Here is a 16,202-nt window from a genome sequence, read left to right as displayed (position 1 = left end):
GATCCCGGCCTCATCCAACTATCCAGGATCATCACCACCCCTCTCCTAATAATCCAGTGCCTAAATTTAACCCAGACAAGGATGGTTCAGGAACCAGGCCCTAATTCCTCTTATAAAAAGATGGTTTGACACCCTCCGCGGTGAACCCCCACGGGAGAGTGTTCTCCCCACATATGAAATGGACAAGGGCCTCCGTACCTCCCACCCCCACATAAGTCAAGTCCATTAGAGGTGGGTCTGGGACTCAGTCCCAGGCGAGACGGCTCTGGGAACCGCTGTCTCCCTCCTTCCCGATGGAGATCATTCTGGCAGTCCCTGTTAGGAGTCCATCTGGCCAACATCTTCTGAGATGTTCCGGGACTCCTCCCATATCGCCTGTCTATATTCCTGAGATAGCCGGGAATCGGAATCCCTTCTCGTTAGAGATGGTTCAGGAGCCCCCCCCACCCCATACTTCACGTAGCTGAGGTAGCCCGGGCCTCAGGCCCCCCCTCCTGTCCTTCGATTAGGTCCGGGAGCTCCTTCTCCCTCCCGTGGGATTGTTCTGGACCAAGTACCAGTAATCTGAGATGGCGCAGAACCACCCCCCACTCCCGGCCCCCCATGCTTTAGGGAGGTGGTGAATCCTCCGCCAGCCCCCGGCTGAGGCCCGGCGAGGAGGCGGGCACGGAGGCAGGCAGGGGGCGCGCGCGGGCGGGCGCGCTGCCGCGGCGCGGGGGCGGGGGCGGGGGCGCGCGTCCGCCGGAGTCTCAGCCGTCGCCACCGCTGCCACCGCCGTCGCAGTGGAGGGGCGAGAGCCCGCCCGCCGCAGGGACGCTCCGCCAACGCCGCTGCCACTTCAGGTCCCCGGGGCGCCCGGGGGAGGGGGCTGACGCGCGTCCCCGCCGACGCGTGCGGGGGAGGGGGCTCGGGCGCGTGCTCGCCCGCCGAGGCCGCGGGAAGGAGGGGCGCGGGGGCGCGGGGGCGCGGGGGCGCGGGGGCGCGGGGACCCCAGCCCTGGGGAGGGACCGTGCGGCTGGGAGCTGTCCGCGGTGCTGGTGCGGGCGGGACTGGGGCCGGGTCCCAGGGGAGGGAAGCGGCACCGGGAGGACTTCTAAGGCTACTCCGGGGTAGTCTGGATCTGCCCTGGGGCTTAAGGAGGTCTCATCCTCTCTAGGGGGCTCTCCTCTGGGTTTTGGGGGCGCTGATTTTTGCCCTGGGGCTGGGGGGCTCTCCGCCTTTTGAACGGTTTCTTCCTTGGTTCTTGGGCGATCTGTGTTAGCCTTAAATATGGGAGCAAATCACTTTTGCGGGGAGGGGGGTTCTGCTTTGGGCAGTGAGGGACTTGCATCCGCTCTGGGTTTGGGGGTTCTGATTTTGAGAGTCATTTCCTTGGTTGTTCGGGACTCTAGTTTGGTCCTGGATGATGGGGGTCAATCACTTTTGGGGGACTTTACCTTGATGACGAAGTACCATCTCCTTTAGGGCTTTGCCTTCACTGTGTGGCTGCCATTGGCGAGCTCTTCCTTGTGTGTCAGAAACCTGTGAATTGAGTTGGAGGGTTCAGCGTTTGACTTGGCTCTAGTGTGTGTGTGTATGACGGAGTCTGAACCTGACCCGGACCCCTAGGGAGCACATGCTCCGGGGACACGGGGTGGAGTTTGGCTGGCTCGGGATTTGTCCTTGGCTTTGACTGCATTTGCCTCCCAGGCAGAGCTAGAGTCCGTATTTTTTTTTATTTATTTATTTTTTTTTGCGGGGGAGGGAAGAGGAGGATCTTGTGACGGGGGGCGGGGAGGGAAAGGGGGAGGAGCAAAATGTCCCAGGTGCTAGGTTTGGTCATGAGTGGGTGGGGAGATTCCGGTTTGGGGGGCAGATCTTATTTGGGGGACCTCAGAAAGCAGCTTTGTGATTGGTCCTGCTCAGGATAATGAGGGGGGCCCTATTCTGTGCTTGCATTTTGGATGACTGGTCTTGCTGGTGAGTGGGGGGGGTAGAAATGGCTTTAGTTTGGGAGGGGGGCTGGCTTAGGAAGTTCTGTCTGATTCTCTTGGGGAGTCTGGGACTAGATTTTGGGGTAGGCTCATTTGGGGAGCCAGCAGGCAGCCCTGTTGCTTACATTTGGGAGGTTGGCTTTGCCTAGGGGCTGGAGCTAGTGATGGTTTGGGGGAATTGCAGTCTTGGAATCCTGGGGCTGAATATGGGAAGTCCTGTGGGCTCATTAGGAAAGCTGGATTTGGGTTGTGGGGAATGGGTTTATCCCAGATTGGAGGGCTGGTCTGGAGGGGACTAGACTTGGCTCTAATTGGGAAGTTGCTTAAGAGTTCATCCAGCCATATTGGGAGGTTAAGGCTAGGTACCTTCTTCATTTGATACCCTTGGGAATGGGTTGAGAATCTTGAATTGGTGGTTATTAGAGGTGGCTAAGACTAAACGGTAGGGTCAAAGTGTTGCTATTGGGAAGATGGCACGGGAAGCTGAGGCTAAATTGGAAGTTGGTTAAATTAGGTGGAGATCTAGTTTTGGAGGGTTTCTTTGCCCCTGGGTGGGAGGAGGCTGACTGGCTCAGAAGCTGTACCTTGGGGGCTTATTAGGAGTTGTGAAGGGCTGCCCTGAGGACAGGGCAACTAGAGACTGGGCATTCTGGGGATGCCAATCCATCTTCCACCTATAGGAAAGAGCTTGAACTGTGCCCCCACACACCCCCAATAAAGACCTTACTTGCAAAGTTTCTTCCATCCCTTCCTCCCTCCCTACCCCTAAATCTAGCAGTCTAGGTTTTGAATCTGGGACCTTTGGAGGAGATAGGGGTACTGTGCCAAGTTGGGAGATTCAGCTGAGCTCCTCCCCCTGTCCTGCACAGCTGGATGGCTGGATCCATGAGAAGATGCTAATGGCGCGGGATGGCACGAGGGAAGACGGCCACAAGCTGCATAAGAGATGGCTCCGGCACCAGGCATTCATGGCCGAACTGGCTCAGAATAAGGAGTGGCTGGAGAAGATCGAGAGGGTGAGGATGTAGAAGGTCCCTCTGCCTGTGCCAGGTGCTGGAGGCCTCCAGGGGGACCCACATCTCAGTTCCTGAACCCTCCACTGCCACCCTGCCGTTCCTACGCCCTCTGAACCCCTTCAGGTCATTTGCACATCTGCTCCTAGCAGTATGGCCTTGAACGATTCACGTTACCTCTTAGAGCTTCGGTTTTGCCATCTGTAAATTGGCTAGCATCTCTTCTGCATGGTGCCCTTACCCTCCTGTAACCTCTCCCACCAAGCTTTCTCCCACTCGAAGCATCTAAGATGGGAGGTCAAGTAGACAAGCTGGTGGAGCAGTCCAGGGAAGCCCAGGGTTAATGGGAACTTTGGATTCCTACAACCTTGGGTTCCAATTGTGTCTTTGCCTCTTACCAGCCGTGAGCCTTGGTGAATTGTGCTAACCCCTTTGAGCCTCAATTTTCTCCGCTTTAAAATTAAAGAACTAGGGGTGCCTGGCTGACTCAGCCAGAAGAGCTCTTGATCTTGGGGTTGGGAATTTGAGCCCCACATTGGGTGTAGAGATTACTTAAGTAAATAAAACTTTAAAAAAAGAAAACAAAAGAAGAAAATAATAAACATTGCTACTTCCCTGTGCTCTAGTCCATGTAAAGTCCTTAATAGAAGGCCAAGCACCCAGGTGCATAATTGCTATGGCGTTGTTATTCTTAATATGTACTGTACCCTATGTAGCTCTAGGCTGCCAAGGAGCTTGACTCCAGTCTTGGAGGAACCCAACCTCAACCCCCAAAACTGATTCCTACTCTTGTTGAACCCCTAGCCCTATAGCCCTCAGTACCCCCACTCCTCTAACTCAAAGGGGGAAACTCAGGTCAGCCTTAAACCCAATGGTGCTCCATAAATGGTGGCATGGGGCAAAGCCACTCTTTGAGTTTAATGGAAGTTCACTCTCTCTACTTCTTTTGCTCTTTCTGTATCTCTTCTATCTCTGTCTCTGTCTCATCTGTCTTTCTTATGGTCCTCTTCCCATGTTTCTGACTTTACGTGCATATCCTTGTGTGCATCACTCTATGTCTGTCTGTCTCTTGGCTCATCTTTCTTCCCTTGCGTTGGTCCCTTCCATCTCTGGGCCTGTCTCTGTCTCCATGTCTCTGTGTCCCATTCCCCCCATACTTCTCTGTCCCTCCCCACCACCTCCCCCCTCCCTTTCACTTCCTGTCTCCCACTCCTCTGGGACAGGAGGGCCAGCAACTGATGCAGGAGAAGCCGGAGCTGGCGGCCTCAGTGCGGAAAAAGCTGGGTGAGATCCGGCAGTGCTGGGCCGAGCTGGAGAGTACCACCCAGGCCAAGGCGCGGCAGCTCTTTGAGGCCAGCAAGGCTGACCAGCTGGTCCAGAGCTTTGCCGAGCTGGACAAGAAGCTCCTTCACATGGAAAGCCAGCTGCAAGATGTGGATCCTGGAGGGGACCTAGCCACCGTCAACAGCCAGCTCAAGAAGCTACAGGTATGGCCTGGCTGACCCAGATAGGGACTCCCGATGCCATGGGGTGACCTGAGTCAGGATCAGACTGCACTCAAGGTATTCCACACAGAAGGGATTTAATACAAGGATTTCTTTCAAATGTGCCTAGAAGGAAGAGCAGAAAGGGAATACTGAGAGAATCCAGTTAATAGTCACTCATGCCTTCCAGCAACCCTAAGGGATCGGTACCATTATTATTCCTCATTCTACCATTGGGGAAAGCAAGGCATAGAAGGTAAAGCACCTGGCCCAAAGACACACAGCTAGCCAGCATCTCCCTTAGCAAGTGGGGAGGGCTCAGGGAACAGACACGGTGTCTACATTATCTCTGCTCCTAGCTGGCAGCCAGTCAGTGATCAGTATCTGATCATTTGACAAGAATGAATGGTGCGAAAGTGGGTGTTGCTTTTCGCCTCTTAAGATGTAACAGCTCCTGCCTTTAGGTGCCAGGAACAATGCCTGACCATGACCCATGGGAAACTGAGCCTCCAGGAGGCGAACTTACTGGCCCAGAGTAGCAAGTGAGGAGCTTGGATTCAAATCCAGGAGCCTTGGCTCTTCACCATTCCTTTTGATATACCTCCTGCATAGTTATGCTGCTAAAGGGCTTGGCATAGGGCCTGGCAAAAAGAAAGAAAGAGAGAGAGAGAGAGAAAGAAAGAAAGAAAGAAAGAAAGAAAGAAAGAAAGAAAGAAAGAAAGAAAGAAAGAAAGAAAGAAAACTAATAATAAAAGCATAAAAACACTAATTAAAATCCATTCATCTATGCAGCAAATCTTTATTGAGCACCTACTGTATGCCAACTGCTTTTCTTGGTGCTGGAATACAGCAGTGGGCAAAACTGACCCAAAACCACAACCTCCATGGGGCTCACGTTCTGTCAGGGAGACAGTCAAAGGAGCAAAGAGACAAACAGATCTGAATCTGATGCCAGTGATGTCATTGCTTTATGCGTAGCAGCGGCCTCAGATGACTTGGTCTCTTTACACTCTTAGAAATCGTGGAGATCCCCAAACAGCTTTTGTTCGGGTGAATTACACCTACTGATATTTACTGCACTAAAAAATAAACGATTAAACTAAAAGCAACAATAACGGGATGCCTGGGTGGCTCAGTGGTTGAGCGTCTGCCTTTGGCTCAGGTCGTGATCCTGCAGTCCTGGGATCAAGTCCCGCATCAGGCTCCTTACAGGGAGCCTGCTTCTCCCTCTGCCTGTGTCTCTGCCTCTCTCTGTGTGTCTCTCGTGAATAAATAAATAAAATCTAAAAAAAACAACGATAACAAATCAATCACATATTAACCCCAAAGCATTCTTTTATGAAGAATAACTTTATTTTCCAAGCTGAAAAAAAATATTAGAGGATTGGCACTGTTTTCAATGCCACAGCTCTTTCACGTCTGGCTTAATATAAGATTCTCACCTTTGCTTCTGTGGGCCTTCTGTTTTCTGTGGCAAAAGCACGGGTCATATGGTCCCTGCAAAACCACCCTACGCTCGTGGGAGAGAATGAGAATAAAGGCAAGTAGCGGGGCAGCCCCGATGGTCCAGTGGTTTGGCGCTGCCTTCTACCCGAGGTGTGATCCTGGAGACCCAGGATCGAGTCCCATGTCAGGCTCCCTGCATGGAGCCTGCTTCTCCATCTGCCTGTGTCCCTGCCTCTTTCTCTCTCTGTGTCTGTCATGAATAAATGAATGAAATCTTTTTTTTTTAAGGCAAGTAACGCCTTAGTATTTTTATAAAATAGTTGTAACCTCTCAGACCCCTTGAAAAGATGTTGGCGATGTGGTAAGCTCTCAAGAAATGGGAATCTGTGACTATCAGGGCACCAGCCAGAAACAGAAGGCATGCTCTGCTGAGGACAGCTTGAGGAAGTTGGTGTAATGGTCATATGCTCTGCCATCACTGTCTTGAAGTTCTTAATAATATTTGAGTGAGGGCCTGCATTTTCATTTTGTACCAGGCCCCATGAATTCCGCATCTAGTCCTGAGCCTAACCCATCTGGAAGCCAGAAGGCAGGGGGCAGGGGGGCCGATCGGGGCAGTCTGGACTGGGCAGCCCCCTGGGCCATAGAGCAGGGTGGAGAAGCTTAGACTGCGGATCAGGAGGGGGAAAAGAAGGCATCCCGTGCCCCTGCAGCTATCACCAGCATTGTCAGTGGTCTCACTAAGATTGCTAACGCCTCCCTGGCAGCACATCACAGTGGTAAAGGCACAGACTTGGGAATCAGGTGGGTCTGGGTTTGAATCCTAACTCTGCGTCTTACCAGTCCCATGATGTTAGGCAAGTGGCTTTGCCTCTGCTTTGAACCTCAGGTCTGCAAACGGGAAGCACCATCGTACTAAGTCTCTTGGCAGCGGGACTGTGGGAGGCAATGTGGCACCATGGTCAAGGCCATGGATGTGGGAGGCTGGCTGCCTCGGGTCAAGCCTGGCTCTCTGACTTACCAACTCGGTGACCTAGAAATTACTTCTCTCTTTGTGCCTCAGTTTCTCCTTCAGTAAAATGGGCATAATGATAGTACTGACCTCATGTGGATATTTTAAAGCTTAAAAGACATACTTTACCAAGTAGTTTCAGAATTACTGACTCAACAGATCTGAGTTTCAGTATTTGTTTAGAGGTTTTTAACACTTTTATTTTATTTATTTATTTTTTTAAGATTTATTTATTTATTTATGAGAGACACAGAGAGAATGGCAGAGACACAGGCAGAGGGAGAAGCAGGCTCCCTGCGGAGAGCCCGATGTGGGACTCGATCCTGGGACTCCAAGATCACGCCCTGGGCCGAAGGCAGATGCTCAACCACTGAGCTACCCAGGTGTCCCAACATTTTCATTTTAATTGTCTTCAACTGGAGGATTTATATCATCACTGTGCTGTGTTCAAAGTTACTTGGTCATTGTGGTTCTTATTTATGTGAAGTTGTTTCCATTCAGGGCATTCCCCCCCCCACACACTCATTTTGCAGTTTAAAAATGTATTTTGGAAGGTTATATATGGAATGTTAATATAATGCCAAAAGTTAGAACGGTCTTCAGTTCACGTGATCTTGCCAAATAGCTTGCCTGAAGCCTGCTGCCGGTTAATGCTCTCTCCGCAGCAGCGAATGAGAGTTCCTGTTTCTGCCCATACTCACCAGCACCTGGTATTGTCAGACTTTTTAGATTTTTTCCCAATCTGATGGATAGATGTTTGCATTTGTATTTTTTCTGGTAACTGGCGAGCTTGATCATCCCTGTCCTTCCGGCCATTCAGGTTTTGGAGGGAGGATCTGGGGCCTCGTCCTCTTCCCTCCCCATGAAAGGGAGAGGTGTTGAAGCACTGTTCCAGGGAGACAGGCTGAGGCCCAGCAGAGACATGGGTCTGGCTGGAGTTCACAGAGAGAGTGGGAGGCAGGGCCAGGCCCCCTCGTAGGACTTTCCCCAGCAGAGGGAGCCCGAGGCGGTGGGGAGTGGCTCAGGAGGCCACGGCCCCCAGATGGAGCCCAGCTGGGCCTCAGGAGCTGCCCAAGGCCCCCGCTTGTCCCCTGGGGCCGCCTGAGAGCTCAGACACTGGGCACACGCTGGAGGGCGGGCGGCTGCCATCCAGCCGCAAATTTCCTGGCCGCCGCACCCTCAGGCCCTGGGGCCAGGCAGGGCTGGAGCAGGCTGGTTCGGGCGGAGGGGGTGCGGACATGTGAGCGGTCTGCCCCCTTGGCCTCTCTCCCTGCGCCTGTCTCAGTCCTGCTCCCCAAGTTCCTCTGGGGGCAAACTCTGGGAGTTGCTATCTCCCGTGTCCGTGTCTTTTTATTTCTCTTACTTTCTCATTCTCTTTTCTTCTGTTTCCATTCTGCATCGCTGCCTCTGTCCCTTGATTCCTGCGTCCTCCAGTGTTGTCCCCCCGGCCCTCCCCCTCACCCCGCATATGCTGCAGCTGGCTTCCAGGGAGCCCACCTGGGGTGTAGGCCATGTGACCCCCAGTCCTCACTCAGAGCCTCCTGACCAACTGTCCTTCCTGGCCCGGGGGCCAGATGGCAGAGTTCCAAGCCCCCGCTTGCCAGTCCTCAGGGGCTGACCAGCTGGTCTGGCTCAGCCACGGGGCTCCTGCCTGGGAGGGTGGGGGTGGCTGGTCTCCTGCCATCTGAGGGGGACCGGCCAGGGGAAAATGCACTGGAGGCTTTGCAGCTGCTGGGCTGGGTCCCTGGGGACTCCTTACCACCCACTCCACCCCTGCACCCCACCCCCAAGCAAGGCTCTTTCTCTGGCAGAGGAAACACAACACCCCCCCCCCCCATTCTTTGTCTCACATTTCTTCATGAGCTCAGCACAGCCTAGGGGGAGAGTCAGGATACAGAAGCAGCACATCCAGGGACATCCAGGGTTTGAAGCCCTGTTCCATTACCGCATGACCCAGGGCAGGTGACTCCACCTTTCTTAGCCTCCATTATAGAGAATTGGGGTGATGGAGAACCACTGGGATTTTGTGGTGCCGCGGCACAGCCCCAGGCTCAAATTCGGGCTCTGGTGGTCTTTACTCTGGACCAGGGACTGCTCCTCTGAGTTTCAGTCCACTCAGCTGGAAAATGGGAAGGCAGCAAAGTGGATCCAAGTGGGGATCAGGTCGATGGGCGGGGGGGGGGGTGTCAAGAGCTCATGAGCTCTTAACATGAGCTCATGTTATGTGTCACTACCTACCACATGGCTAGCGCCTGAGGCTTTTCTGGAAGTAGGCTCTTCTGGTTTCTCCTTTTTGGTTTGGTTTTGTTTTACATTTAACGTCTTTTTAAAAATTAAGGTTTAATTCCATACCATTAAATGCACACTTTTAATGTGTATAGGTCAGTGGTTTCCATGAGTATTTGCAAATCACCCCCAAAAGAGATTCCATTCCCATTAGCTCCCTCTACCAATGTACTCCCTCTACTCATGTTCTCTTTGACTCTATAGATTTGCCTATTTTGGACAATTCATATAAATGGAATCACACAATATGTGGTCCTTGGTGTCTGGCTTCTCTCACTTAGCAACGTTTTCAAGAGGCATCCTTGTGGTGGTGTGTATCAGTACTTCATGGCTCCTCTGATTTTGATGTGTAAAGCTGGTGGACTTTTTAAAATTTTTAATTTTGGGGGTGCCTGGTGGTTCAGTCCATTAAGCATCTGCCTTTGGCTCAGGTCATGATCCCCGAGTCCTGGGATTGAGCCCCGCTTCGGGCTCCCTGCTCAGCCAGGAGTCTGCTTCTCCCTCTCCCTCTGCCCCTCTTCCCCGCTTGGGCTCTCTTTTTCTCTCTCAAATAAATAAGTACAATCTTAAAAAAAAAAGAGAAAGAAAATAAAAGTCTTCATATTTAATATGGCCCAGCATCATAGCCTGGTGTTCAGTCCAACAACGAAGTTAGCACACATTTACAGAGACCTACCCTGTGCCAGGCACAGGACCAGGTGCTGGGATCCAACAGTGAGCAAAGCAAACATCCCCATCTTCCCCCAGCCCCTTATGCTGTGAGGATTACAGAAATTAATCCTGGTCCAGTGCTCAGAGCAGTGCCTGGCATGGGGCAGGCATCAGAATGTGTTACCTATTATGGCTGTTATGGTAGGAAGTATAATGTGAAAAGTGAAAAGGCTTTCTTCCCCCTCTCCCTACCCATGGTCCCACCCCCCTCCGGGGGTGTCACTCTTGTCACGGTTTCTGCTGTGTCCTGGAAATCTTCTATGCATACACACACATGCACATGGCATAGAGGCAGACCATACCGAAGCTTGCGCTTTTCACTTGACAAAACACCCCAGGTGTCCTTTCTTGTCGAAGAATGTATGGGTATACCGGTTGCGTGGTATTCCATGGGGTGGTTCAACAATCTATCTTTAACCAGCCCTCTGTTGAGAGACCTCTGGGCTGTTTCTAAGCTTCTGCTAATATAAATAGCACTGTAGGAGACATCCTTGTCCATACACATTTGAGCCTACGTGCAAACATTTCTGTAGAAAAGAGTCCTCAAAGTAAAATTTCTAGGCCAAAAGGTGTACGCATGAAACTTTTGGAGGGATATGGCCAAGTATCCCCATGAAAAGGCAGTGGACACACCTGCATGTGACAGCTCTCTTCTCCCGCGTGGTCACCATCATTAGGCATCACTAAGCTTTCTCGTTCTCTGCTAATCTGAGAAGCGAAAGCTACTGTCTTACAGTTATTTTAATTTGCATTTCCCTTGACATTGAAGGAGGCTGAACATCTTTTTGTGTGTTGAATGGCCTCTGTACTTCTGTATCCTTTGCTCATGCCTGCAGGGAAGGATCCACAGCAAATGGGCGTTCAAAATATGTGGCATTCTTGCAGAAGTAGAAAAGTGTTAGTCCTGGGATGATTCCATTTCGGGTCATACGGCCTCTTGGTGGGCAGGTTATGGAGAGGTTTTCATCTAGTGGAGAACTGGAACTTATTAGCATTTCAGATTATATTTTAAGAGTTTCCAGAATTTGAATGCATTTAGATTTTCTACGCATTGCTGCAGTGATGTTCTTAGTGAAAAAAAGGTTTTGGAGTGACTGTTTCACTTTTCTTTGATTTCTGCAGCTTGTAAGTGCGCCTTTTGAAAATTTCCTTTTATATGCTTTTGGCTTGTTAACAACGTTTGATTTTTATCCATTTTTATGACTCCTACAGATTGTGAACTGCATCAGCTGGGGCTCTTTGGGGTGCAGTTCATAGAACTTCAACCCACATTGACTTAGGCTAAAGGGGGAGGCTCTTGGCTCACACGTTGCTGAAAAGCTCTGGGGGCAGGCAGCTTCAGGCGTGGCTGGATCAGCTACTCAAATTATGTCCTCAGCAATCTGTCTCCATTTCTGGGCCCTGCTTTCCTCTGTGGTGGCCTCATTGTCAGGGAGCCTAATTCTGCCTGGTGGCAAGTTGGCCCCCCAGTACCCCAGGCCTGTGTCCTACCAACCGAGGAACTGCATGGGAATCAGAGCACCCTCCTGAGCTCACACACTTTTCCTGCAAACGTGGGAATAATTTCGGGTGCCTGGGTGGCTCAGTGGGTTAAATGTACCACTCTTGATCTCAGCTCACGTCTTGAGCTCTGGTCGGGAGTTCAAACCCCAGATTGGGCTCCATGCTGGGTGTAGCACTTATTTAAAAAAAAAAAAAAGCTGCTTTTTCTTTTAGAACTTTATTTATTTAAGAGAGAGAGAGAGCACAAGCAGAGGGGGCAGCAGGCAGAGGGAGAGGGAGAAGCAGGCTCCCCGCAGAGCAGGAAGCCTGAGGCGGGGCTCGATCCTCAGACTCTGGGATTATGACCTGAGCCAAAGGCAGACCCTAACCAGGCTGAACTACCCAGGCACTTAAAAAAAAAAAAAGTGGGAAGAGTTTTCATTGGCTGATCCTTGGTCACATGCCATCTCTTACCCAATCCCCACAGCCAGGGTGGTTTTCAGTGTTCTGATTGGCTAGCTTGGCCCATGAGGCCTCTTGGCGCTCTAGGTTTTTTTTCAGTCGGAGCTCAGGCCTCGGAAGGCCTGAACTATAGCAGCTCTGTGCTACAGAACTTTGGAACAAAAGTCTTCACTTGGTTCTTGGGTTTTGACTATTGAGTTGCAATCCTTTGCTCTAATCTGTTACCACTTAACTTCATTGCTGTAATACTGAATTCTTTCATGGCTTTCCCCCATCTGTTCAGAGTCACACAAGTAATACATAAGTATATTCTTTTGGTTAAAGATCTTACTAACGTAGAGGTCTTCAGTGAAACATAATGTCTCCCTTAACCGTACCACCCATTCACACACCCCAGAGAAACCTCAGTTATGATTTGGTGTGCAGGGTCCCTCTGGGCCTTTTTCTGTGCATTTACTGACTTTGCAAAATACAAAAATCCTGTATGGATTTTTAATATTTTAAGATTTTAATTCAAAATTTTTACAAATTACACTTTATGGCTCAGACATCAAAAGCTGTATAAAAAAAATCCTATGTGACAAGTCTCTCCTTCACCCCAGTCTCCATTCACTGAGTTCTCATCCCCCTGATAGGTACCATCTGTGATTAATTTCTTGTTTATCCCAGAGAATTTTTATGAATGTGCAATCCATGACAAATATATTCAAATGTATGTTCTAAGTTGCTTTTTTCTCTTAACAGCAACTCTTGGTCATTATTCCATACTGATGTGGATTTGTTTAACGGTTTCACTCTTGTTGGGCATCATGTTTGTTTCCAATTTTTTTGCCATTATAAACTCTGCAACAGTGTGATCCTTGGACACACATCTCAGCTACAGTGAACATCCGTGGGCAAACATCTTTGTGCACATGTGCCAGTATTTCTTTAGTTGTATTCCTAGAAGTGGAAGTGCAAGCGCTGGGTCAAAGCATATAAATATTTTTGCATTTTGATAGGATCTGCCAAGTTGCCTTCCAAAAGGCTCCACTAATTTACACCACCACCGGCCGACAGTGGCTGAACATGCCCATCTCCCTGCATCTTTGCCAATAGTAGATATTATCCATCTTTTACATGTCTGCCAATCTGGCGAATAGGAGAGGGTACCTTGTTTTAATTTGCATTTTCCTGCTGATTAGTGAGACTAGGCATCTCTTCCATGTGCTTATTTTTATTTCTTCTTTTTTTTAAGGTTTTATTTATTCATTTGAGAGAGGAAGAGAAAACACGAGTGGGGAATGGGGGAGAGAGGGGAGCAGGGAGCCCCATGCCAGCACCCTGGGATCATGACCTGAGCTGGGCTACCCAGGTGCCCCTGTGTGCTTATTTCTACTTCTTTGTGTTGCCTATTCACTGGGAGTGGTGCCTATTCGAATTGGGGCAGTCTTATTCTTTGCCAGTGACATTCATCTGTGCATTGAACAAATCGCAACTGAAGACCTGTTACATGCCAGAGACTGTTCTAGGCGCTCAGAAATACAGAAGTCAATTGACATAAACCCTTCCTTCATGAAGTTCCCATTCTAGAAGAAGGAGGCCAATAAAAAAGCCACAAGTAAAGACAGAATTGTCTGATGGTGCTAAGTGGATATGAAGGAAGCAGGATAAAGGGAATTCTTTGTCAAAGAAACTAGTTCCTTGTTCTATTACGTGTTATGTTAATTTTTTTTTTCAGGTTGACATTTGCCTTCTAACTACATCTAGAAATGTGGGTTGCTGCAAAAGTATTTTATGTGGCCAAATTTATAAATCTTTCCCTTTATGATTTTTTCTTTTTCTTTTCCTTTTTTTTTTTTTTTTTTGGCTTGGAAAGATTTTCTCCATCCTAAGATTATAAAAGCATTTGCCCAGGTTTTCTTCTGCGCCTTATGGATTTACTTATTCCATTTAAGTCTTTAATCCATCTGGAATTGTTTTCAGCATAAAGAGCAAGGAAGGGATCCAGCTAAATTGGTTAGCCAGTTGGCCCGTGACCACTCATTGAATAATCCATCCTTTCCTTGGGGATTTGAAATGGCATCTATAAAATGTATGAATTCTCCAGGGTGTTTGGGTCTGCTTTTGCACTTTCTGTCTATCCCTATGGCATACCAACCATTTAAATCACTATCACTTTATATTTATGACATTTGGGGAAGTTGGCTCTTTGGACAAATTACCTAACTTCTCTGGGCCTCAGCTTCCACCTCTGTAAAAAGAGGATATCACCAAATTTGAAGGGTGGTCCTGAGAATTAATGAATTAATGGCCTTTACCCCAGGGGGGCAGGTAAGTCTCTTTGAGAAGGTAACGTCTGAGCTGAAATCTAACTGACTTGGAAGAGCATGCCCCCAAGAGGGAATAACAGAGGCAAAGGCCTGGAGGCAAGAACTAGGTTAGTGTGTGGCAGTTATCAAGTGAGGAGCACAGCGCTAACGGAGGGATTGAGCAGGGGCCGAGTGAAATGGGGGCGTCTTGGCGGTCACCCTAAAGGTACTGGAGAGCCACAGCAGGATTGGGAGGGAGGGTGGAGCCCGTTGACTCCGCGCTGCCCCTGTCCCCACAGTCGATGGAGTCGCAGGTGGAGGAGTGGTACCGCGAGGTGGGAGAGTTGCAGGCGCAGACCGCCGCGCTGCCGCTGGAGCCGGCCAGCAAGGAGCTGGTGGGCGAGCGGCAGAACGCGGTGGGCGAGCGCCTGGTGCGCCTGCTCGAGCCCTTGCAGGAGCGCCGCCGCCTGCTGCTCGCCTCTAAGGAGCTGCACCAGGTGGCGCACGACCTCGACGACGAGCTGGTGAGGACCGGCGCGGGGACTGGGGCGGGGCCGCGGGATGGGGAGGGGAGCGGATGGTTGCGCGGCGGCGGCGGCGGCGGGACCGACCCCGCAAGGGAGCCCGCGGCCGGCGGGGGCGTGGAGGCCAGGAGTGGGGGCGGGGCCGGGGGGCCTTGGCGAGTTCACGGGCGGCGCTGGCTGGGAGACCTCCCACTGACCCGCTGCCCGACTAGTCACCCATTCACGCCTTCACTTCTCCATTCATTCATTCATTCATTCACCTTTCCGCGTTTACTCATTTGCATTCATTCATTGATTTATTCATGAAGTCATTTAGTTATTCATTGACTCATCTTTTATTCTTTCCTCCACTGATTTATTGCTATTCATTTATTCACTCACCCCTCATTCATTCATTTTTCTCATTCAGTCCCCCGCTTCCTGACTTGCTCATTCATTCTTCCGCTCATTAATTTGCTCATACACTTGATCATTAGGGGCCCAGCTCTGTACTTGAATGATGCAGGGGTCACAGGGGGGACCCAGCAGACTCCGTTTGCCCCATAGAGGGCTCAAGAGTCCTAGGGAGAAAACAGACTTATCTCCAGACAATGACAACTCAGGGTGGTTAGGGCTCTTATGAGGGAGTTTAGAAAGCTGTGGGAGCCCAGAGGAGGCAACTGGCCAAGGTCCAAAGTCAGGGAGTGCTTCCTAGAGGAGGGGATGTCTGAGTTGAGACGTGAAGGGAGAGTCTCCGTGAGCCAGAGCGGGAAGGGAATTGCAGGATGCAAGACCTGTCTGTGCAAAGGACAGAGGTAAGTGAGCATGAACCTGGCTTGAGTGCAGAGTAAAACAGCATGTCCAGAGAGAGGAGGCCAAAGAGGTGACCAGGTTCTTTAATGAGGAAGGGCCTTAGATGCTGTGCAGGTGGCTTACAGTTTAATTGGGATGCAGGGGTCCTTGGGTGTATTCTCCCCTTGACTTTCTCCCTGTATCCTCTCCAGGCATGGGTCCAGGAGCGACTGCCATTGGCCATGCAGACGGAGCGAGGCAATGGTTTGCAGGCTGTCCAGCAGTACATCAAAAAGAACCAGGTGAGAAGAGCCAGGGTGAGGGTCTGGGTTAGGATACATTGGGATACAAACGAAAGAAACAGCTCAAAGTGGTTAAAGCCAAAAACAAAGGAGGGGGAGGGGAATCTGTTTGCTCTTGTCATTGAGAAGACTGTGGACAGCAGGTATAGATGCATTCAGGTACTTCCATGATGTCATGAATCTCTCAACTCCCCTGTGTGTGTGTGTGTTTCTGTGTTAGCTTTGTTGTCAGGCCAATTATCCTCTCTTGATGGTAAAAGACCTTCAATAGATTCCAGTGTACATCCCATCAGTGGGAGTGAAAAGGATTTCTCTCAATAATTTCAGCAATAGTCCCAGCGATAACTCTTATTGGCTCAGCTTGAGTCACATGCCCATCTCTGAACTGATCGTGGTGGCCAGGGATTTAGACTGCTGTGTCGGCCTGGTCTGGACTCAGGCCCAC

At 50.4% G+C, this 16,202-nt stretch overlaps 1 protein-coding gene across 1 annotated transcript in view; it reads left to right on the top strand.

Moving 5' to 3' along the window:
• Positions 1-16,202, top strand: part of SPTBN4 (spectrin beta, non-erythrocytic 4) — a 76,323-nt gene that overhangs the window by 44,512 nt on the left and 15,609 nt on the right. The window contains exons 19-22 of the mRNA XM_055311512.1: positions 2,843-2,989; positions 4,210-4,473; positions 14,460-14,684; positions 15,668-15,757. Coding sequence (XP_055167487.1) covers positions 2,843-2,989; positions 4,210-4,473; positions 14,460-14,684; positions 15,668-15,757 — 726 coding nt within the window. The remainder of the gene's footprint in view (positions 1-2,842; positions 2,990-4,209; positions 4,474-14,459; positions 14,685-15,667; positions 15,758-16,202) is intronic.

The sequence above is a fragment of the Nyctereutes procyonoides genome, unplaced genomic scaffold (genome assembly GCF_905146905.1).
Source record: "Nyctereutes procyonoides isolate TBG_1078 unplaced genomic scaffold, NYPRO_anot_genome, whole genome shotgun sequence".
Taxonomy (NCBI): Eukaryota; Metazoa; Chordata; class Mammalia; order Carnivora; family Canidae; genus Nyctereutes; species Nyctereutes procyonoides.
The sequence above is the reverse complement of the archived record's forward strand: the minus strand, read 5'-3'. Positions and strand labels throughout refer to the sequence as shown.